Source organism: Myotis yumanensis, unplaced genomic scaffold, assembly GCF_028538775.1.
Source record: "Myotis yumanensis isolate MYYU_CA2020_CCGP unplaced genomic scaffold, mMyoYum1.0.hap1 SCAF_22, whole genome shotgun sequence".
NCBI lineage: Eukaryota > Metazoa > Chordata > Mammalia > Chiroptera > Vespertilionidae > Myotis > Myotis yumanensis.
In genome coordinates this window covers 12,254,247-12,279,762 of record NW_027223773.1, presented here as the reverse complement: position 1 = coordinate 12,279,762, position 25,516 = coordinate 12,254,247, and the positions used below count along the sequence as shown (strand labels likewise).

Below are 25,516 nucleotides of genomic sequence, written 5' to 3'. Positions count from 1 at the left end.
GGAGGGAGAGATTGTGTCTAAAGAAGGATTCTCCGTGCCGCAACCGGTTTGGCTCAGTGGATAGAGCGTCGGCCTGCGGACTGAAAGGTCCCAGGTTCGATTCCGGTCGGGGGCATGTACCTGGGTTGCGGGCACATCCCCAGTGGGTGATGTGCAGGAGGCAGCTGATCGATGTTTCTCTCTCATCGATGTTTCTGACTCTCTGTCTCTCTCCCTTCCTCTCTGTGGAAAATCAATAAAATATATTTAAAAAAAAAAAAAAGAAGGATTCTCCATGCCCCCTGGAGAACTGCAAATTCTCAGGAGGGCGAGGCAGGCCAGGAATAGGGGCGCTGCTGCCTTCGTGCCTGTTTCTTAAACACTGAGTGTCACTGCAGCTGATCCGCTTAAGTGCAGCCGTTAATACCCGAAAGGAAAGGGTTAAATTACCTGGTAAAGTGTAGCACAGGGACTATGTCAACAACTTCACAATGCGGGGGGGGGAGCCCTTTGGAAAGTATATGTCTATCTAACCACCACGCTGTGCACCTGAAACCAATACAAAATCAGGAAGAATGGAAACTGCAACTGGAAAATAAAATTTTAAAGAGTAATGTGGAAAATCTAAACACCTTGCAATTCATTAGCAGTCCCGACAGCCTGCAGTTATATCTGGAATCTCTGCCTCAGGCAGTCTCTCACTCTGGACTCCAACGCAGGTCAGGAATATGTGAAATCTATGAGAATTTAAATTTTTTGTTTTCATTCTGATTATTTAAACAATGTAAGCCCTGGCCAGTTTGGCTCAGGGGATAGAGCGTTGGCCTGGGGACTGAAGGGCCCAGGGTTCGATTCCGGTCAAGGGCACGTACCTTGGTTGCAGGCTCCTCCCTGGCCAGGACACATGCAGAGGCAACCAGTCGATGTGTTTCTCTCACATCTGTATTTCTCTCCATCTTTCCCTCTCTCTTCCACTCTCTCTAAAATCAATGGGAAAATATACTCGGGTGAGGATTAAAAAAAAAATTAAAAGCCAAACTTTAGTATAACCATGTTCTGGGTCAGCTGGGTATCCCGTGGCTGCGTGGACGAGAGCAACAGGTGGAACCAAAGGTGAAGGTTGACGCACCAGGCACTCACACGGATGTATCCACGCACCAGGCACTCACATAGATATATCCACACACCATGCACTCACACATACTCCACGCACCAGGCACTCACATAGTTATATCCACACACCATGCACTCACACATACTCCACGCACCAGGCACTCACACACATGTACTCCACGCACCAGGCACTCACACAGATGTATCCATGCACCAGGCACTCACACGGATGTATCCACGCACCAGGCACTCACATAGATATATCCACACACCATGCACTCACACGCATGTACTCCATGCACCAGGCACTCACACGGATATATCCATGCAGCAGGCACTCACACGGATGTATCCACGCACCATGCATTCACATACATGTACTCCATGCACTAGGCACTCACACGGATGTATCCACGCACTCACACACATATATTCAACGCACCAGGCACTCACACATATGTACTCCATGCACTAGGCACTCACACGGATATATCCACACACCAGGCACTCACTAACATGTACTCCATGCACTAGGCACTCACATGGATGTATCCACACACTCACACATATATTCCACACACCACGCACTCACACACATATATTCCACACACCAGGCACTCACACACATGTACTCCATGCACTAGGCACTCGCACGGATATATTCACACACCAGGCACTCACAAACATGTACTCCATGCACTAGGCACTCACATGGATGTATCCACGCACTCACACATATATTCCACACACCATGCACTCACACACATATATTCCACGCACTAGGCACTCACATGGATGTATCCACGCACTCACACATATATTCCACGCACCAGGCACTCACATGGATGTATCCATGCACCATGCACTCACACACATGTACTCCATGCACATGCACTCACACACATGTACTCCATGCACCACACACTCACACGGATCAGAAACTCGGGCTGAGGGTATTTCACTCCACAGGTTTCCTGAGAGCTGCTCGCTCCTCCAAACACCGCCTCGGACAGTGTGCTGTTGCCTCCGATCAAATCCTCCCCACAGAACTTCATGGTTCCTTCGGAGGAGCACTGTGATCCCTCCCACAGATAAAACGATGTCAGTCTGGTCATTCAATTCACCTGCTTAAAAGGCTAGGCATAGCATTAATATCTATTATTAACGATAAGGTAAAGAATATGATTGAAAATTGCTGACAGTCAAGTTACAATCTTATCAGCCTCACAGAAGTGTCGTTTTTATAAAAGCAGGTGTCTACCCGGGATGACACTGACTGGTGTAATTTTAATGATGGTAGTAATACCCATGAAGCGAGGAGGAACACTGCACGGGGAGAGAGGTGGCTCTCTCAGGGGTTGGCTCAGGAAGTCGGCTGACAAGCCAAATCGAGGCGCCAGGTCTTCGGACTCAGCGTCCTCAGTTCAAGTCCTACCCTGTGTATCCGTGTCTGCCTGCCCATCACGGCAATGTGGAATCTTCTATAAATCACTAAAGCAACCGTCAATTCTTCATTCCTAGTGACCGAATCCCACTCGATCCTAACACTCATAATGACATTTTAGAGAAGGTTATCCGAAATTTGAAAATCCTAAAATTGTTCCACTACATAGAGAACACTACAAAGGAAATAAAAACTGTGCAAATGTCCCCAAAATATGACTCTGTGCCTGACTGCAGGGTGTGCAACATGTTAAAAATAGGCAATTACATGGGATTCTGGAGCTCACAGAAGCCCATGTTCTAGGGCAGTGGTCGGCAAACTGCGGCCCCTTGAGTGTGGCTCTTCCACAGAATACCACGTGCGGGCGCGCACGTACAGTGCGATTGAAACCCTGGCCACACTCAAGGGGCCAAAGAGCCGCATGTGGCTCGCGAGCCGCAGTTCGCCGACCACTGCTCTAGGGGAATCTTTTATAATAGACGTGGCACTTGAGATCCTGAGGTTATTTATACAAGTCTGCTATGGAGTCAAAAGACACACATGTCCCTTAAATGCATCTTCCTTCCCCCGCCTCACCATAGCCTCTCCTCCTTCCAGTCCCCAAACCTCTGCTCAAGCTGCACGTTGGGCCTTGCAACCGAAATGCCTTCCTCCACCACCTACGCTGGGCAACACCTGAACATCCTTCAAGGATGTCACCTCTCCCTCTTCTAAATCACCACACCCTTTTCTAAAAAAATCATTTTTAATATGTTTTTATTGATTTCAGAGAGGGAGAAATAGAAACATCAATGATGAGAGAGAATCACTGATCAGCTGCCTCCTGCAGGCCCCCGACTGGGGATCGAGCCCGCAACCCGGGCATGTGCCCTAGCTGGGAATCGAACCGTGACCTCCTGGTTCATGGGTTGACGCTCAACCACTGAGCCACGCCAGCCAGGCTCCCACACCCTTTTGTAGTTTGCTGATGAAAGTTACCATGTTCTCTTTGACATAATTATTTGCATATCTGTGTTATAGAGTCCCTTCTTTAAGAACAGCAATTCATTCTAGGCCAGCATAGTGTCTGCAGTATCTGGTTGTTGAATTAAAGCAACAAGTCAAGTTTAGGGCAAAAGGATTCTAAATTTGGATTCTAAATTTGTAACAGTGTCTGTTCTCAAAATGTGGCTGTCTCACTTTTAAAGTACATGTAAATGGTCATCTTAAAGCGATCACTACGAGGAATAGGCAGTGCCACATAGGGACACTCAAGAAATTGCTAAGTGAAAAAAAAGGAAAGACCAAAATGATATCTAGGCTATGTTTACTGCTTGCAAATATCATCTATGCATATGGACCCAAAGTGGAAGGTAAAACAGAAAAAGGAAAACAATTTGCTCTACTGGGGGATGCAAATTATTGGCTTCTGTGAATGTACTTATGTTCATACAATAAATATTGTTTTAAGTATGTACATATGCGGTAATTAGTAATATGTTCACTGGCTATTGGTACTAATATTTCTGGGCTGTAGAAAAAGGCATATATACTGTCCTATGGGTAACGCCTCTTGGCTTGCTGGCCGCACAGATACTCACTCAAGGAAACGCAAACGTGGTACCTGAGAGGACGGTCTGCCAGGTGGGCATGTTGGCCTTGTAAGTCCAACTTTTTAAGTCAAAATAAGCACCTTTTTTAAAGGACCGAAATATGTATCATCCAATGAAATTGAAAATATAGAAAAAAGTATATTTTAGGGCCAGCTGTTGACAAATCTTATGTCTTCCTTAGAAATATTCCTTAAGACCTGGCCAGCGTGGCTCAGTGGTTGAGCATGGACCTATGAACCAGGAGGTCTCGGGTTCGATTCCTGGTCAGGGCACATGCCCGGGTTGTGGGCTCCATCCCCAGTGGGGGTTGTGCAGGATGCAGCCGATCAATGGTTCTCTCTCATCACTGATGTTTCCATTTCTCTCTCCCTCTCCCTTCCTTTCTCTCGAATCAATTTAAAATGTATATACAGTATATTCCTTGAGTTCAGCTTCCAGTTTTACCTTCCTACCCGAGGCAAACATCTGTATCTAAATGTTTAGCCCATCCGGGCGTGTTTTGTTTCCTATCTGTGCCCTTGTCTCCTGGACAGCCTTAAACTGCGATCTTCAGATAAAGGTTCGGCTTATCCATTTAACTTTTACGACTACGTTACTATGGTGAGCGGCATTATCATCCCTGCCTGGACACAAGTGCTTCTCTGAGGAGCACGTGAAGTGCTTCTATGAGCCAGGCCCACACAGTTTGCCACCTGAAGTCACTGCTCTGACCATGAACACAGTGACTAAGCGCCAAATGCCCCAACGACTCCCACTCGGTGTGATGCACTGGGTGGATGTGGTCCAACTGCCTGCGCCTTTGGACACACACACACACACACACACACACACACACACAATCAAACTCACTTTCTTACTGCTAATGGTGTGCCCGTCCCAACAAAATTATGATGTAAAATGAGGAAATGAACTTCACATGGCATTTTAGAAAAATAATAAGTTCAATTGCCTTTGAGTAAATGGCGCTGTTTTGAATTCTTCCCATAATCCTGTTTGGCCCATTCATGCCTCACACGGGGTGAGAACAAAGGGGGCCTGGTGATCAGAGAGCCGCCCGGCCGCGGCACTTTCTCCGATCCCTGGCTGGGCTGCGGGAGGAACACACATCTCTCGGGGCTCTGAGCGCTGAACAATGCTTCGGGGCCCACTTAGGGACGAGGCTGCAAAAAAGAAGCCTGATTGCATCACACGCGGAACCAGATTCCCCTGCTCATGGGCGGGAGCCAGCATGAAGTTCACACTCCATTAATTTGCACTTGTCGATCCGCTGCTTGGCAAGTATTTTTAAGGCATGTTCACATGTGTGCCCGTCTCGTCGCCTAGAATATAAACTCACTAAGGGCAGGGCCTGGGTCTCCCGGTGATCACCCCCCCGCCCCCCCCCCCCCGCCGGGGTCCAGGCCAGGCCAGGCCTGGGGAAGGGTGGGTGCCTGGTGAGGAGCAGGGAAAGGAATGTGCTAAGCCTCCAGCAAGGAGAGAGCGTGGAGTGTGAGAGCCGCCCCTGTCATCGCCAGGGCCGAGTGATTGCATGTGCGAGCGACAGGCCCAAGTGGCCCCTCTCCCAGCCATTTCTGAGACACAGAAGTGTGACAGCAGGTGGCAGCTGCAGCCCCAGGAGCCTAGCTCTCAGAAAGCCATCCGCTACCTCCGCCTGTTCCCCCAAGCCTGGCGGAGAGGGTGCAGAAGCAGACACAGGCAGGGAGTGGAGCTGAGGGCAGGTCTCTTTACGTCGGTGCCACGTTAGGAGTAGAGAAAGACCGATCACCGCCAGCCCCTGTCACAGATACAATGGGCCTTTTCTAGGATGTTTGCAGAACCCAACAGAAGATGGTGGGCCTCAGAGGTGCATCAGCGGGTCTTCAGAAAGCTCGGTTCCTGCTGCAACTACCTTTTCCGATCCTCCTACGGTCAGAACCTTCCTATTTCCGGCTATTGTGTTGCCAGTTCTGTGATTAAATCACTTTGTTCTTATCCTGTCCATATTGAAGGTCAAGATCAGGCGTGTCGCTTTCTCCCGGAAAGAATTGGTCAAGTCCTTGAGGACAGTGTACGATAGTCCAGTCTTCTCTCAGTAAAAAGGTAGTTCGTCGACTTTGCTTGATGGCTTTTATTTCTCTGGCTTTAAACAGGACTTTCCGGGCTTCCTCTCATCTTTACTCAACACCAAACAATATAGACGCACTTCTTCCCCATCTTATTAACTCAGTGGAGCTCAGGGAATTACCCCTGTGTTGACAGAGTCCATGTTCAAAGTCGGTATGAAAGTGCTGAGTCATATTCAAACCTCAAAGCCTTTCTTGCCCTAATTTTTCTAGCCAGAATTTACCAATGGATTTCTTTTGTATAGGCATTCTACCCTTAAATATCTGCTTTCATTATGCCACTTGGGTAAATTTGAACTTCAATGCTTCCTACTCAATAGTGGCCACAACTCCCAAATTATAGCTTACACAATACTGGTAAGAACGTCTTACCTCTAGAATTTTGTTTTCCCCACCTAAAAGCAAAATTGTAAATGTGAACTTTGTATATTTATACTCCCAGGGAAGCCACTGTTACACCACTCCTCAGGTAAGGGCACTATAGCCAGCCTTCGCCCGTATGTGGCGATGCCATCGGAGGGTTAAGACCCAGGCAGGTGGCATAGATGCCGTGCTGCAAACACTGACAAGCCATCAAGTTCTCATTTCAGATCACTGAGTCTTCCAACTCAAAGCTCCACTTTTTTAAAAACAATTAAATTTTCTGGGGTGACGCTGGTTAACAGGGTCAGACAGGCTCCCAGTGCACGTTTCTATGCTATATGACCTGAACATTTCACTGAGCTCCACGCTCTCACAGGGCCCGGGGAGCTCTCACAGCTGTAGCTCCATCCTCCAGGCAGGGCTGACAAGCTTCCTGTGAAGGGTCAGACAGTAACTGTTCTCATCTTTGTGGGTGATGTGGTCTCTGTCGCGACCCCTCCACTCTGCCGTAGGCAGGAGGCTGACACGTGGGTGGGGCTGGGCTCTCGTACAACTGGACCTGCGCAAACAGGCAGCAGGGCCCGTGGGCTACAGGTGGCCACCCGTGTCTGCATGTGCAGTGGGTACATACATGTGCATCAGGCACCCAATCTGCCTGCCCGCCCACGGCCACGGTGGCTTCTGGGGCGTGAGAGCAGGGCTTGCAGTTCAATGCTCTGTGGTCGAAGTCCTGAGAGTCTTAGCCCTTTCGATGGAATTGGGTTTCTAGGAGAATCTCATGAACAATGTACCCGGTTCTGTGCGCTCTGGTTCCTTCACCATCTCTCCCCAGCCCGGGGCAGTTCTCAGATCCTGTGCCCTCAGCTTCCTCTCTGGGCCCCGCCCTGTGACCTGCTGTCCTCCCCCAGGGGCGTGTGCTCTGCTGCTGTCCCTGTCCCTTCCCCTGGCAGGAGCCTGGAGGTGAGGCGGGAAGGTTGGGTTGAGTGTGTACATGCCTGGCATCTCAGGGCAGGACATGGAGGTGACCATCCTGCCTGCGGTGGCTGCACCACAGGGCACTCGAGGACTCAGTGGGTGGAGCGCCTGGTCCCTGAGATCCAGGTACCAAGTGTGTCCTCATTGGAGGTTGCAATCGCTAGGGGTCGTGCGTCTGACCCCCTGGGGATGGAAGGAGGACTCCCGCTGCCCCCACAGGGAGCTTACGCAGGTCCTCGGCTGCTGGCGGGGAACACCCAGAGGCCATGGCGCATGTGCAGGCCCAGTCACGGGAAGTGTGTGTGGCCTGCACCACCCCCCCCCCCCCGCCCCCACGAGCATCCCTGGGCGGGAGGGACCATGAACTTGAAGAGCAAACAGAAAACACCATGGCAGGTCAGGTGAGAGGGAGACCGCAGAAGAAAGAAAAGGTTGGATCTTTTTGCACCTGGAACCTCACTCTTCTCCTGGATCAAAGCTTAGGAGCTATAAAGAATCATCTTCTGAGATTCTAAGAAAATTCCACTCAGTTCAGAGTCAGCGACCTTGCCACGCCGGGGAGTAGGGGGCTTACTGAGGCTGCCTTGATCTCAAGTGTAAGGCTCCGAAATCCCCGTCAGGACACGGGAAGGGGCTATTGCACGGCAGCCAGTCCCCTAAAATAGTTTCCCACCGACCTGATTCATATTTCTTTCAAATGATGTCGCCTTATGAATAGAGAGCACAATCGAATTATTGTGCATGACATTTAATGAAACAATAGACAAAGAAAGTTGAATATTTGTAATATTTCCTTTTCTTTCCTATTAAAGAAGGTAATACTATAATATTCTAACATCCCTACTGCCCTGATTTGGATAAACCAACTGTAAAACCAATATTGTTGAGTTGGTGAAAGACAGTTGAATATGGGTTGGGCATTAGATAATATTACAGAATTACTGTTAATATTCTTAGGTGTGAAAATGACCTAGTGATTATTAAAACGAGTATTTCTTGGATGTACACAGAAGTGCTGATGGGTGAATAGGACGGAGATCTGTCTTAAATACTTCACCAAAAGAAGAACTGGAGGAAGAGGACAACAAGAGAAAGAGGAAGACAGAGAAGAGAAGACAGGAAGACAAGGCTAGTGAGAATGAAGACAGAGGAAGGAGAGAAGATGGGAGATAGAGGAAAAGGACTGGCAAAACGACGATGCTGCGAAAATGAGGGAATTCATTATAATATTCTCTTCATCCCCATATGTGTTTTTAAATTCCCCTAAGGGTGTATGTGTGTGTCTGTGTGTGTGTGTGCACGCTTATAGCCTACAAAAAGTTTCTAATAAAAATAAAGATGCAGATTTTGCATTGTCTTCCTTACCAAATGTCTTCTTTTTTTCCTAATTTTTTTATGTGCAAGCAGCATCCTGTGAGGCTGACAGGAGCTCTCTGAGCGGAGGAGTACAAAGGAGTTGATGGAAAGGAGAATCCACCATGGATTCCGGACACAATATCCATTTTACAAAGGAGCGAGTGTGAGGAAGACACGGCCATTGTTACCTTCCTAACCTTTCTCCCTGATTATGCCGCCGCCAGGGCTTGGGTCACGGGGAGAATGACTTGGTGGCTGACCCTTGGCCCTGGTTTGTGTACATCAAAAAGCCCTTGTTCTCACCACATTCCATCTCAGTTTCCCACCTCCTGGAGAAATGCACCAAGTGGTCAGATTAACACAAATCTGTGTTATGAGACGTGAATACGATGACTCCACTGCCAGGAACAGCCTGTCTGTGCACTGAGAGAGCCATCGTGTTACTCTGAACGGCACAACGTGTAACACCTACAAAGTTAAACACACTTCCTATCATTCGAGGTATTTCAGATCGACGCTCCGCAGGCCCAGCTGCTGAAAGTTAAATGTAAATTTCTCTCCCGAGGGCAGATGGTGGCCAAGCCGAGGAGCACTTGGGCCTCACAGACAGAAGGTCAGGTCATGGCTGAAAGACCGAAGAACAATGGCCGCTCGGCTGCCCCAGGTCAGCCTGGAACGAGACACCGCCGCTCGCTTCTCCGAAACTGTCTGTTCACACAGAACAGGGACAAGGACTGCCTGTAAGATGTCCTCACACTCTGTCCAAGGAGCAGCGGTCACAGGGCCATCACACACACCACGTGACAGTCCGGAGGTTTCATTCCCAGCTCTCTGATCTCCTAAAAATGCACGTCTCTATCTAAAACACTCAAAATCAAGGAGGGGTGGGGGTGGCGGGGAGAAGTCAGTGGGGGGAAAGGAGACATAGGTAATACTGTAGGCAATACTTTAAACAATAAAGAATTAAACATGAAAAAATAAAACAACAGCCCTGGCCGGCTTGGCTCAGTGGATAGAGCGTCAGCCTGCGGACTGAAGGGTCCCGGGTTCGATTCTGGCCAAGGGCACATGCCTGGGTTGCAGGCTCCGTCCCCAGTGGGGGGCATGCAGGAGGCAGCCGATTGGTGATTCTCTCTCACCATTGATGTTTCTATCTCTCTCTCCTTCTCCCTTCCTCTCTGAAATCAATAAAGAAATATATTTAAAAAATAATAATAAAACAACACTAAAAATCATTGTAAAACTGTTAGGGTTTCATATCTACCGGGAGCTGTTTACAAATGAAAACTGCTCCCTTTAAAATCCTGCACCTTTAGCCTCCGCACCATCGCCGGTTCATTGCGTGAGAAATAACACCAAAAGACTAATAAGGCAAAGACTCATTTACATGCTTTTCATTTACAAGTGATATCATAATGTTATTGTTCCTACAGTGTTTTTTCTCTCCAGAAGATTATAATGTAATTCTAAATAACTCAGAAACTCTTCTTTGCTAGATTTTTCCACTTAGCCCAACATGTTGTGCTGGCAGATGCTATAGAATAACACAAAAGGTATAGAATAGTGCCAGTGAGTATGCAAACAGGATACTTTTTAAAAAGCCCTAATACATCAGCGAAGGGAAGCTCCCTGTCAGGTCTGGAAGTTCTAACCTTCGGTCCCTGATAAAAAGGACTGTCAATTCCGTTACCAGGCACGCCCCCAACTGGGTGGAATCAAACAGCCCCGTTCTTTGTACATGTTAATCCTGAGAGCTCTGTAACGCTTTGGCTACAGTGCGACCAAAGCAGAATTTGCTTTTACTTGTTTAGATTTTTGTTTAGTGCCAGGGATTGCCATTTTGACTTGACAAACTTTTTATCCTAAGTGTCATTATTACTTTCATTTTCAATATGTTGCCTAATTGTGTTTGTGTCCTAGAGACTCGATCGGGTTGAAAGGGAAAATATGTTGGTGAATATGACAAAAAGCTCTGAACTGGGAACATGTTTGTTTGTTTTTCATTCACTTAGGGCTACCTACTTTTCCATTGCAGCAATGTCTTTAAAATATTGATACTAAGACCTCAGTCTTATTTTAATTGAATGGATTTGTCATCCTGCTTTCTTTGAATGAAAAGAATTAAAGCCTTCAGTGTTCTGTATTGTAACATAAAAACAGAAAACCCAAGTCAGCCTATTAGAATGGCCTCCCTCCACTTTTTGTCCACTTTGTCAATTAAAATTGGGGTATCTATATGATCTCAACAAAATATAACATAAAAAACATCTGCGCAAACTGAAATTGAATAAGCAGAATTCTTTGAACATTTCTAATTTCGTTTTTTTTAGGCATCCTGAGCAAACGTATTCATGGTTATCTTAGTAAAAACTGGGTTTACTCTGCCAACAATCAATTTGATTGACATATTTACATATCAACTCATCTCATCTTACAAATTTTAAACTTTTTCACTTAAAATTGGATTCAAGTTGGCATCTTTCGAGAACTTTATGTTCGTATATTTTAGGTTCAAACTGCGCATTAGAACATTTTTCTTAACTTTTGTAAGTAATAGATCCACATATCCAAATGTATATTTATGACCTGTCAGAATGGAAATTTATATGCAGGCAGTTGTATCCTCACTACTTCGTGTGAAAGGTGATAATTTTAGGCAACTAAAACTGAAATTCTTTTAATGAACTAAATCGTTCTATTAGAAACAATATAATAGAAATGAATGACTCAGGAATAAAACCACATCAGCTTCAGATAGAGCAGTGGTTCTCAACCTTCCTAATGCCGTGACCCTTTAACACAGTTCCTCATGTTGTGGTGACCCCCAATTTCATTGTTACAAATTGAACATAATTAAAGCATAGTGATCAATCACAAAAACAATATGTAATTATATATGTGTTTTCCGACGGTCTTAGGCGACCCCTGTGAAAGGGTCGTTCGACCCCCAAAGGGCCGCGACCCACAGGTTGAGAACCGCTGAGATAGAGCATGAATGTCCTCATTGCTGCTCACTTGTGCCATCGCTTACCTGGTCTTTCATGTCAAGGTCCCTTTTAGCTTTGGCTCTGTACTCTCTGTGCTCCTTTTCGGCCTCATCCTTTTCCATTTTGATTTTATTCAATTGATAGCGCATTTCCCCACACACCTGTTTGATTATAAAAACTAGATCAATAGCTGCTGGAATCTACCAGCCAATGCCTGCAATTAGATCTTTTGGTGCCCCCTAGAGGGCAGTAAATAAAAAACACCACAACTTTTCTAAGAATGGCACTTTTCCTATTAGAATATTCAATATAATATTCTGTTAAGATGTGGCGGCAACAGCAGGTATTGCTGAATATAACAATTTCAAACTATAGATTAAGAAATGCACACTAAGGAATTTAAGTAATGTGTCCGTGATTTCTTATGTAAAATCATAGTTTCAATTGCATATTACCATCCAAAATGCAGTCATCTCAATTTTAAGTAGGTAAAATTATTAATGAAAATATTAAGCTATGATATTATTCATTTAAATTGTTATGATTAAATGGACACTGTATTATAAAACCTTCCCTTAAAGACTTTAGAGGTAGGCTTTTATCTTAGAAAACTTATAAAGAAATTTTTGTCTCTGCTATTAGACTATATTATTGATAGTTAGGTGTAGTAGCCCGTATTAACTGTAAGCTTTTTAGACAATGCCAATCTTATCATGCACAACACAGTATTTAAATTAAGAAAGATTGCCTGGTAAAGGTCATGGGCTGGAACTACGCACATTCTGCATTTGTAACTGTAGATTTAGCATAAAAGGAAAGTGTACATTTAAGGGAAATAATTCTAATGTATCATTAAATAATGAACACACATAGTATCTTAAAAGTGTCTTTCCTACAGTTTTGTTTTCAATCTGTCATCTCTACAGACATGACTATATTTGGAAAATTCAATTAGCAGATAAATCTATGTAAAGAAATGATAAGCCTCTGGGAGAACTGAAAACCTGTAGAGAGATGGATGAATACACGATTCTGCTCAGTCAGCCCCTAATGGACAAAGACGAGTTTTAAAAATCATGTGTCCTGCAATGGTTATACTTGTCTGAAACCTTTTCAAATTTGGTATTTCTCCAAAAATGATGATTAGAATTTTGGAAATTAGTACCATACATATTGAGGTACTAGAATCTTAGAAAACCTGTATGCATTTCCTATGTTCAAATAAAACATATTTTAAAAAATAAACTAATCTTGTTCCAAAGTTGTAGTGACAAGACAAGAAAAAAGCCAATAAGCTTTCCCTCAATGGCCCTCATAAGCTAGAAAAAGAATAAAATTACTAAAGATTCTATTTGAAATTCAAATGCTTTCAATGTGTGAGTTGATCTTTCCCATTTCAAAAAATTAGTAATTTCCATAAAGGCATTACTTTTAAAGCTAACTAACGTTTAAAAATCAAGAGTAACAGAAAAAAATAGAGGGTCCCTAATTTACTTTCTTTCTTAGTTCTTCACTGTTTCAATCAATTTGATTTACATACACGAATGAAATGAAAATATCCAACTTGATAATACCAGAAAATAATAATTATACAACAATTATACAATCACGGTGTTTAAAACCCAACACCAACACAAAATTATTATATGTAACAAATGTCTAAGCGTTGGGTCTTATTGAAAATTATTTCATCCCTTCGTTTTCTTTTTAAAGTTCCCTTGCCTTACTGCTTTCAGTTTAGCATTTGCTAAGTTTATCCATAACATTTAAATTCTATCTAAAATAAATCGACAAACTAAATTGGACCAGAATTATGTTATCTTGAGGTTGGAAGCAATCTTAAGGCACTCCTCCGATGCCTGAGTCCCTTTGGACAATTCTAAGGACAGATTATGCTCATTCTTGACTGTACATATTTCAACAGAAAGTTCTTTGCCTACGATGAACTGAAAACTCCTGCCATAGCTTTCATTTGCAAATCTGGGTTAACCATTTCTATGCCTCTGCATCAGTTCTCCTACTTCCACCCCTCTCTTCACACAAACACATCTATTATGTGGGTAAATATGATATTTTTAAACATCTACATTTGCTAGCTTGATTAAAGTCAAGGAAGAAAAAGAAAAATTAGGCTCCCTTTCCTAATGCAAAGTTCACTTGAAAGTTCATTTTAATTACGAAATTATAAAGCAACAATGGGATACAATAGGTCAAAATTTAGGAAAATATGTTGAGAAATAAAATTCAGTATCAAAAGGGTATGCATTTTAAAATAATTTGTGAGTGTCATGCTCAAAAAGAATTCATTTAACTTATTACATCATGCATGCCATTGTTTAGTTTCTTAGTGTTAAAGCAATTGATTACTGAAATCTACATGGACTTCTAGTGTTTCTTAAATACATGCCTTACATTAGCCAGTTAGGACTATTAAACACTTTAGTTCTAGGTTCACAAGTTTGTGATACCCATACAGCAAAAAATATGACTTTTAAAGTATAAATTTAAAGACCAATAAAATAATTAGCTGTAGTAGTAGAACCTTGATTTTAGAGACCAAGTCTGAAAAAGAGACCAAGTCTGCAAATTTCATGTTAAGCACATGCCTCATGTTGTAAATATATGTCTTTTGGTGTTATTATGAAGATCAGATGATCAAACCTATGCTATCTCTGGCAAAAATGACTCCTAATTAGCAAATTAAAAAAAACAAGTTTTATCAAATATTCCATATTAAATAAAGCTTGCTTATTTACAAGTCTGTCTAGCCACTGACCTCTTAAGCTCTTTGAGAATATTATATGTGTCTAATGCATCTTTGTACAGTGTTTGCAGCAACCAGCCAATAGGAAGTACTGTACATGTTTGCTGAGTGACAATTAAGTGGACTTTTATTATATTGAAATAAAAAAAACTTTTCTGCTCCAAACTTCTTTCTGAGCTTTGTACATTAGGACAAAAAGTTTCAAGGAAAATATTTAATAATTATTCAGCTAAAATGTGTCTTTGTACCTTTGTGGCTTCCATTTCCCGGGAAGCAAGCTGGTTTTGAGTTTCTTCTAGTTGGTTCACAGCTGAAACCTTCTCCCTTGTAGCCTTTTCCACCTGGGCCTCCAGGTGGGCAATGTTCTGAGACAGAGCCAACATCTGAAAGAGGAAGTCCAAGTCCTAAGTGATAATGTCATTTGACAACTAAATATTAAAAATACATTGAGTTCATAGAGTCTCAGCCACTGAGCTCTCTCAAAGTCCTTTCTCTGTGGATTGGGTATGTCCATTTCTTTGCCTCTTCAACTCATCTATCCCCCATGACTTAAGTATGTACCTCCCTGGTCTCTATCATCATTTTGGAAAACATGTAACACGATGATCAAATCAAAGTGTTGGTTGAAACTCTGTGATGACTGACAGCAGACACCTAAGCTATGGGAGGGATGGACATGACTGCATTTCAGAGGAGGTGCCAGGGAATCAGAGAGCTCTCGAACCCTTCTCCCACACACAGGGCAGAGAGGACTGGTGACTGGGGGAGCTGGAGGGGCAGGCACTTCAGAGAGAGCTCCTGGTGGCCTATGAAATGCAGTCCCTCCCCTAACGCCACCGGAGAGGATGCTCTCCGAGGTTTCCAGCCTTCCCATGACCTCCTGGCCCATCCCTCCCGTGGGAGTCCCCTCAGCCACATCTCCTCTCCTCCAGGAGGCTCCTCTGGCCCCCAGCTCCCAGCTCAAACAGAAGCGTCTTCATATACTCAGGGTGGCTCTTAAGCGAACTTGAACTGGGTGGCCCTGCCTGCTGTTTGCAGCCGCCACCCATTGTCATTGGCTGCAGTCCATGCGGTCCTGGTGCTGGAGTATTTCCACTGTCACTCAGGCACCTACAACCACCTCTGTCCACCTCTGTGGCACCCAGCCTCTGCGTCCCCTGCGCAGCACTTCTCACGCTGTTTTCAGTGTCTGTTTCCTCACAGAACTTCTAGGAGCCTCAAGGGCACGCTCCTCGAGAGGCACCAAATGTTTGCTAAATCACAAATAATTAGAATAATGGCTTTTCTGAGGGGCTCCATGGGTACCAGGTTCTTGGTTTCCCTTCTCGGTGTTAGAACAGCTTTCCGGATCTTAGATTTAACCTTCCTAGTTTTATTATTTGCAATTACATTTCACTCTTCCCCAGTAAGTAACATTTTCTAGGCTCTTAATTTCTTATTTGTATTAGCAGTTTTATTTTATTGCTTTATTTTTATTTTTAGAGAGAGGAAGGGAGAGAGGGAGGCAAGAGAGAGAGAAAGAGAGAGAGAGAGAGAGAGAAAGAAATATCAATTGGTTGCCTTCCATATGTGCCCAACTGGGGATCAAACCCGACACCCCAGTTTTGTGCTCTGACCAGGAATTGAACCAGCGACCTTTCAATGCCTGGGCCGATGTGTAACCAACTGAGCAGCACCAGCCAGACCAGCAGTTTTAACATGAAGAAGCAATGCGGCCTCACCTCAGAGCAAAACATGGAGGGCCATCCATCAGTTTCTAAACCGTTAAAACACGGACTGAGAGCAAATTTGAAATAATAGCATTTGAATTCTACCATTGCGCACTGATGTGGATGTAAATTCAGTTTTACAATTAGAGTCAGTAACTAACATTGTGTGATAAAATCAAGGTTGCCTTGAAATATGTAACTCCAGTTGCCACATATGAAAATAATGAGTCCGGTGGCTATTTTCTAATCGAGACAGTAGTTGCATTAACTTTCCCGGGGATTGTGGACAGTCGTCTATTTGACTTACGGCTGTTTATATGTCCTTATCATCAAAAGATTGGCTACAGATCTGATTTGTACATAAAATTATCTTTACTAACGCCAAGCTACAAACCATCCTTACGCACATTCCAATTCAAACCTAAAGGTCAGAAGAAGCTCAACGCAACAAATCAAAAATACTAATTTAAGTTCCTTAATATAAAAATTCAAGTTCATGAATATCCATATTCTCAGTGTGTCATGATAGCTTCTCTGGAACCATACGGCAACCATACACCAAACTTTAATGACCAGCTACTAAAAATCACATGTGACTTCTGTGGAGATATGTACGGTGAACATATGATCACTGTGTGGTTTCTGAAGTAACTGTTAGACATGTTAGGAGAAGCGCTCGTTGTAATACTGAGTCTGTTTGCATGACAAGGCGTGTGGCATATCACACTCCCTCCATCTGACCCCTCCCTCTGCCGCCCCCACTTCTCTCCTCTGCCCGTTACCTGTCTGCTCCCTCCTGTCACCCACCCCCAAGCCTCCCCTCTGAGTCACACCTTCTTCTCCCCACGCCCACCATCTGGAAGCCAGCATGGCTCTGCGGGAGCTTCTCCATCCACATCTGTTGCGGCGCCAGCAGGAACAGGGACAGCTGCGACACTGCCGGTGCCCAGGGCGGCGGATCAGGTAAGTCCTTTCAACTTTGACAGGGGCGAGCCAGAGACAAGGACACCCAGGTTGCGAGAGCCCAGAAAAATCTACACTGACTCAGCCCCTGGTGTGCGAGCACGGGACAAAGCAGTGCTCCCTACACAAGAGGCACAGGAATGAAGGATTCTAGCAAAGGGTTACCATCCAGGGAACCAGGTAAGGAAACGCACGAACAGTGGGAGCTCAGTACACAGGTGACGAATGAGCGATTGGACGCACAAGCCCGAGGGGCTCGGTGCAACCAAAGACCATCACTTGGGACAACAAACACACACAGCACGGACCTTGCGCAGGGGAAGGATTCAAAACCTGTCAGGGCAGAAGGCATCTGCGCACATGAAATTGTTAAATTAAAATAAAGGAGAGAGAAGACAAATAATAGAAAGAAAGGAAGGAAGGAAATCTTAAAGTGCAAGCAAGCATGCCTTGCTGCTGGAAGGCGGGGAAGCCAGGTCCAGCAGTAACTACAGGACATTTACAACATCGTGATTAACGGTCCATCTCCCTCTCCCATGAACTGCCTGTGTGAGACAGTACAATATACAGTCCCTCTTAATCCCCAGGAGAAAGAATTATATTGGATTAATTTTCAACTGAAAAAGTGAGCTTCAGTAAATTAAGTAATTTGCCCAAGTCCACTCAAGCTAATAACTGAAATGTAGAGCTAGGCTTTCTATTCAAAGCTGTGATTTTACTCACATGAAAACCCAGGAAATCTATCTAATAGGCCACAAGCTAAAATGTATGAAATGTCGACTCGAAGTCAGGTATTGTATTAGGTTCTCTCAAAACATTATCTTACCGAATCCAAGCAATTCATTGAGTAGATCAGCTCCATTATTTACCCTTGAAATTTAGAGGGGTCCAATTCTTCACGGTCACAGTCAGGTCAATTTAGATTCAACCCTGACTTTTACTCCAACGTCACTTTTTGCCATTTGCTGGTGACAGCACCCACCCAGCACTGGGACCACTTGCAGCCTTTACTCCTGCACCTGTACTTAGGGCAGGGCCTACAGATCAAATGCCAACCAAGACTCACTGAGGGCAAGACACATGACTCAGCCTCAGAAATACATTGCGTCTCTGTTGTCACCGTTATTCATGAAAGAATTGTCAGCATGAGAAAGAGGCTCTGTTACCTGTGGAAGCACCTGGAATAGCGCCTGGTGCATTTCAGCCCTCCCTTGTCCTTTCTTAGCAGGGACTCTCATCAAGATATCTTTACACAGTGAACTACTCAGCGAGGCAAAAGTTTCCACTCAACAACCAGAAAACAAAAATCTCCTACGTGTGAACAGTTGCCGGTCTTTGCAATCGATACCATTTTCTCTCAGCTCACGGTTTTACCTCCCTCCAGGCCTTGGTCATGTTGGTATGCCCAGAATTCCTCCCCATCCTCTGCATTTCTAAATCCCCCCTATTCTCTGAAGCTCAGCTGAGATGCCACCTTCTCCGAGAAGCCATCCATGATTTCTTGTAGACAGGGATTCTGATGCTCTGAATTCTCAGCATTTTATTCATACCTTTCCCATGGTACGGAGCCTTTTTGCTGCCTCTTGTATATATTCGTTCATTCAACAAAAATATATGGAGTGCGTTTTATGTGAGAGAAATGTCCACGCTATGAGGGTGTTAAGAGGCCATACCATCAGGGGACTCATAGTAAGTCAGGGGAGACAAACAATTCAACAGGAATTTGCATTAAGTGGAGTTTGGGAGCCTCTGGGAGAGGCTCCTAATTCATCCTCAGGAGGCTGTGAGAGGTGGTGGCACCAAGAAGGACTTTGAAGGATTCATTGGAGTGGGCAGAGGAAGACTCCTCCAGGCAGGGGGCAAAGCACAAGCAAGATCCTGAAATAAAAAGATAGTGTGGCCCTAGCCTGTTTGGCTCAGTGGATAGAGCGTCGGCCTGCGGGCTAACGGGTCCCGGGTTCAATTCGGTCAAGTGCACATGCCCGGGTTGTGGGCTCCATCCCTAGTGTGGGGTGTGCAGAAGAAAGCCAATCAATGATTCTCTTTCATCACTGATGTTTCCATCTCTTTCTCCCTCTCCCTTCCTCTCTGAAATCAATACAAAATATATATATTTTTTAAAGGAGCATGCAATGCAAGAAAGAAAGGCCAAGGGAGATGAGACTGAAGAGCCAAGGAGGGGAAGGAAAATGGAGAACTTTATGCTGCGCTTGAGGATCCTGAATTTTAGCCAAGGGCTTGCAGGGAGACATAAAGAATGGTAAAGCAAGAGGCAAGAGACTGCCATACTGAGATGTTTATTTTGGAAAAACTGTCCTGGCTGTGGTGTGGAGAGCAGCCGGGAAGAGGTGAGACTGGAAGCAAGGGGAGCACTCGGGCTGTAGGAATCACCAGAGGGTGAGCGATGGATCCTAGTGGGTTGGAGAGATAGACAATCTAAAATTCCTAGGGGCCTGACCGGCATGGCTCAGGGGTTGAGTGTTGACCTATGAACCAGGAGGTCACGGTTCAATTCCAGGTCAGGGCACATGCCCAGGTTGCGGGCTCGATCCCCAGGAAATGTGCAGGAGGCAGCTGATCGATCATTGATGTTTCTATCTCTCTCTCCCTCTCCCTTCCTCTCTGAAATCAATAAAAATATATTTTTAAAATAATCCTACATAATAAAAGGCCAATATGCAAATTGTCCCCTCAACCGGGAGTTCCACCAGGGGGCTGGGCCGCCAACTGCCCACGGCCCTTCCTATCGGGGAAGGCCAGCCAGACCCTACCTGTGCACAAATTTGTGCACAGGCCTCTAGTAATAAAATTTCTTGGCGCCCAAATCTCTAGAACCCGGTGACATGATGACATGGAGGGTCGGGGAGAGAGAGGAGACGGATGATTTCTGAGCTGGCGACTGGATGAATGGTGGCTCCGCTCGGCGAGAAGAGATGGGGAGGAGGCTGGTTTGGGAGCTCCGTGGAGAGCGGAAGATCTAGAACTCAACACCATCTGCCTGGGATGAAGCCACTAGAGCTAAAGCCACCTGGATCTGCAGCTCTCTGCTGAGCTCTAGACCCTGCCTCCAGCTTCTTTCTGAATGTGTCACCCTCTTTACCTCAAAAGTGCTTTAAACTCAGAGTGACTGAAAGACACACCTCATCCTTCTCTCAAATCAGAAATATTGACTTAGAGAAAGCAGAGAAAGAGAGAAAGCCTTTTAAGGGGAATAAGATCTAAAAACTATTCACGAACAATTGCACAAGAAGGCGTGCAGGGTGCATAGCAACGTAATTTCAGAGTTCATGACACTGCCTCACCGAAAGCCACTCAATGGCCTCCCATCACTTTTTGGGTGAAATTTAAAGTCCTCCATGTGGATGTTAAGGGCCTTCATGATTTGGCCCCTCCACACTTCTCTCAACTCAACCCCCACACTCTGCCCCTCACTTCCTATGCTCCAGTCACCCGGGTCTTCAAACTGATGATTGGAATCAGATGGATTATTCTATTTGCAAAAGTCAGAGAACATAACATTGAGAAACACAGGGAAAATAGAAAATGTTTACGAACTCTGAGTTACAAGAAATTTGACTCTAAAAGATTTTAAAATTTAAAGTTCATTCAAGAGTTGCAGCCCACAGCTGGGCGGACATGGCTTCGGTGGTTGAGCGTCAACCTATGAAGCAGGAGGTCACGGTTCGATTCCCAGTCAGGGCACATGCCCGGGTTGTGGGCTCGATCCCCACTGTGGGGTGTGCAGGAGGCAGCCGATCGATGATCCTCTCTCATCATTGATGTTTCTCTCCCTCTCCCTCTCCCCTCCTCTCTGAAATCAATAAAAATGTATTAAAAAAGAAAAGAGTTGCAGCCTACAAGCCATCGGTGACTCCGCCGCACACACTCCTGCCATGTGGACAAGGAGCCGATGCTGGAGTACCTTGGATCCCATGTCCTCGCGCTCCTTTGTCAGCTCGCTCTTCATCAGCTCTTTGTCGGCGGTCCTCTTCTCCTGCTGAGCGGCCAGTTCCTTCCCTAGTCGCTCCGCCTGCCTCTCCAGCTCACTCCTCAGCTGCTCACACTGGATTAGAGCCTGCGGAATAAGACAGTACATGGGAGCTGGGAATTTAGAAAAATAAGGGGGAAATGAGACAGTTAAGCTTTATTTTTATTTAACACATTAAGCGCCCAGTCAGTCACAGGTGACTGATACTATACTTTCCATCCGGAAGACAAAACAGGCGGGGCGCTTATCATGTTAAAATACTTAAAACACACCATAGCCCTCGTCGGTCTGGCTCAGTGGATAGAGCGTCGGCCTGTGGACTGAATGGTTTCAGGTTCGATTCTGGTCAAGGGCACATGCCCAGGTTTCGGGCTCGATCCCCAGTAGAGGGTGTGCAAGAGGCAACTGATCAATGATTCTCTCTCATCATTGATGTTTCTCTCTCTCTCTCCTTCTCTCCCTTCCTCTCTTAAATCAATAAAAAAATATATTTAAAAAAAAGACACACTGTAAAGTCAATTAGACAATTTGTACACTTACTAATATAACAGTATTCGAGTGTTACATTTATTTCGATTCGCATAATTAAGGCTACATTAACTTTTATCAACTAACAAAATTCAGGAAACAGGCCTTGATGAAGGCCGCTGATGAGTGAGAATCCTGAAGAAAGGGGGATCAGAAAAATGAAGAGCTCTAGTACTTTTGATTATATATCATGTTTATACTACAAGAAATATGCAAGTATCCAATTTAACTGACTTTTCATTTGCTCATGGTTAAAGTTATTTGAATATTTTAAATGTTAAACATGAAAATTTTTAAAAAAGATGTTGAGTTTATCATTACATACAAGCATCTGGCTTTTTTTTTTTTTTTTTTATCATTATACTAGAAGCCTGGTGCATGAAATTCGTGCATGGGTAGGGTCCCTAGGCCTGGCCGGCCATCAGGGCCAATCGGCGCCTTTCGGCTGCTGGCTGCGGCCTTCCTTCGTTCCTCGCCGCCCCCTGGTGGTCAGTGCACGTCATAGTGAGCAATTGGTCTTCCGGTCGAACTCCCACAGGGAAATTTGCATATTAGGCTTATATATATATATATATATATATATATATATATATAATAACCAAACTTCTTTAAATATAACTAAGGTCAGATTTAGTTCACTCCCCTTACACCCATAACTACAGTAAAAATTAGATAGTAATCAAAAGTGAAGATAAGGAAAGACCAAAACATCGTATTTGTTTTATAAAATAAGAATTGCTATCTTCCATTTCTAGTTATTTAAAAATCCATAACTGTCCATTAGTTTAAATTTCCCATTCTGCAATTCCAGAAGTAGAAATTCTATAACTTCCTCTTGGTTATATTCATCTTATGTGTATATATAATACTCAATAATAAATGATGACTTAAAAATTCCAATAAAATTCGGTTGCTTCACATAGAAAATCAGAGTCATCCTAAGGTGTCTTAGTTTTATTCCAGTGGCTCTTGCTTACAATATCACCTAGTCCATCCTCTATTTCCCCTGAAGATAGAGACCCATGTGTCATGTGACTCACATACTGCGTGGTCATAAATCTCACGGTCACATTTGCTGTGAATGGAGATGAGTGGTCTCGGTGAGCACCAACTGTAAGTTACGCATAGCTCTGCTTCCCTCTGGTGAGCACTACAATAAATACAGGTGATAAATATCTAGGACATGTGAGCTTTCAGTCCCCAGCTGGGAAGTATTAAACTACAATTTCTTCCCGACTCTTCTGGAAAGTTCTGTATGCCCAGATGAAGTAGGAGGTTAAAATTAAATTGTCATATATTAGCTGGTAAGTAACCACAGTTACTAAAAAATGACTCTTCCCAGGGAACTAGTCCCAAGTCCAATTTGAGTTGAGAATGTTTTTTAAAAAAATTTTAAATTAGATTTTAAGAGAAATTTTAAAAAGCACATTTTTCTAAAATTTAAGTCCCTGGAACTTGAAATATTATGAATTAGAGACTTTTGTGCTTTAGGCTTACAATTTCTCTTGTGAAAGATATTTTCTATGAACCTAATACAAATGTTCATAACTTCTGCTAATATAATGAAAGAATAAAAGTACTATTGAACAAAAACTGAGGTGTCAATGTTTTTTAAAAATATATTTTTATTGATTTTGGAGAGGAAAAGAGAGAGAAACATCAATGATGAGAATTATTGATCTGCTGCCTCCTGCCCGCCCCTTACTGGGGTTCAAGTCCACAACCTGGGCCTGTGCCCTGACCAGGAATCAAACCAGTGACCTTTCGGTTCTGGGGTTGACACTCAACCGCTGAGCCACACCCAGCTGGGCCGGGTGTCACCATTTTTAAATGCAGAAACAGTGGAAGGGGGTGCGGACGATCCAAAGATCAGGCCGACACGAGGAGCGAAAGATCCATTCAGGGGAGCCAATCAGCTGAGGAACAGGAGTAGGGAAGGATGCTGACAGTGAGCGGCCTGATGCCAAGAGAGGATAATATAAAGCAAGAGGACAAGCAAGAAGCTGTGAGCCACCCAAACAAAACCACGGGAGCCTTCGCGTGAGGTTGGCCCTCTGTTCTAGGACTGGCCACTTGTGATGAGACACCAAACCAAAATACTGATTAAACACTGGTTATCGATGGCTCTTGGTGTGTGACCAATGATTCCATATTGCAACATAGCACTGACTTTCCTTTGTTTTAATATTAATATATATGCCAGGTCAAAGTGAAAAAAAAATATTAAGGCTTAATAACTATTGGAATTAAGAAATAGGTTTACTCTTTCTCTTACAATGGACATCACCTTCGAGAAAGATTTGGTTCTACTAAGTAAATCTTTACAGCCCTGGCCAGTGTGGCTCAGTTGGTTGGGCATTGCCCTGTGCACAGAAAGGTTGCTGGTTAGATTCCCTGTCACGGCACATGCCCGGGTTGCAGGCACCATCCCTGGTAGGGGTATGCAGGAGGCAGCTGATGAATGTTTCTCTCTCTCTCCTGACCCCATCTCCTCTCTCTAAAAATCATTTTTAAAAAAACCATTTAAAATTAATTTAAAAATAATTACGTATACAGCATTTCCATTAAAGCTTTTTCTTTTAAACCTAGGGTTCCAGCTCCTAGTTTTCGGAATCCCAGCTGCTTCGGAACGCCCTGATTATACTTATCTAACCATTCGGTGAAGGCATAACCGAATTCTCAAAGGCCAGGCCAGTGAACAGTCAATCACGATGAACTGATAGGTCATCAGAGGGGACTGCGTTAATGTCGGGCCTGCAGGCCCCATTTCTCCAGCAGCGGCCAAGGGGTGCCTCCCCCCTCCCCCCGAGCAACCCCTGGAAATGGTGGAAATGGCCGCAGGTCTGAGGAGCTGGGACATTGTGCTTCCCCACCCAGTACCCTCAGTCCTCAGGGACCTTCTCTCCTGGGAAATTCCTTTATCTGTGGTCATTCTTGATGTTCCCAGTCCTGGTCTATTAAACCACATTTTCTAAAAGAAATGTCTTATCTAGTTCACTCCATTTTTATTTATTTATTTTTAAATATATTTTTATTGAGTTCAGAGAGGAAGGGAGAGGGAGAGAGATAGAAACCTCAATGATGAGAGAGAATCATTGGATCGGCTGCCTCCTGCACACCCCACACTGGGGATCGAGCCCACAACCCGGGCATGTGCCCTGACCAGGAATCGAACCAGGACCTCCTGGTTCACAGGTCGATGCTCAACCACTGAGCCACACTGCCTGGGCAGTTGACTCCATTTTTAAAATAGGAAACCTATTAATATAAAAAAGTCCTTCCCAACTGCCAGGGTCAGGCTCCTAGAAACCCTGTGATAGGATTCATCATTACAGAATTAAAGATCTAATGAAAGATACATTGGTCACACATATGAATGTAAACTTTAAAACATATGAAGATGCTTTTATTTTTTATGAAATAAAGCCCACAAAATAAAAATGGTTACCAGCGTGTTTTAAGCACTTAACGTATGAATGGCATCAATACTGATATTTCATTTATAAACTCTCGCTTACCAGAAACCAATCAACCAGCCTTATCCTTACCTCCCATGTTCAAGCTACTTATCACTTGTTTTTGTTTTGTGGAAGATAATGTAAGTATCCAGAAGAATTATTTTCGATGCCTGTGACTGCAATCAAATATTCAAC

The 25,516-nt window shown here is 44.3% G+C and overlaps 1 protein-coding gene across 5 annotated transcripts in view; it reads right to left on the bottom strand.

Moving 5' to 3' along the window:
• Positions 1 to 25,516, bottom strand: part of SDCCAG8 (SHH signaling and ciliogenesis regulator SDCCAG8) — a 205,974-nt gene that overhangs the window by 128,477 nt on the left and 51,981 nt on the right. For all 5 annotated transcript variants that reach the window (XM_070401360.1, XM_070401363.1, XM_070401361.1 and 2 more), the window contains exons 10-12: positions 21,270 to 21,422; positions 14,924 to 15,058; positions 11,956 to 12,072 (exon numbers count right to left, since the gene is read on the bottom strand). In XM_070401360.1, coding sequence (XP_070257461.1) covers positions 11,956 to 12,072; positions 14,924 to 15,058; positions 21,270 to 21,422 — 405 coding nt within the window. The remainder of the gene's footprint in view (positions 1 to 11,955; positions 12,073 to 14,923; positions 15,059 to 21,269; positions 21,423 to 25,516) is intronic.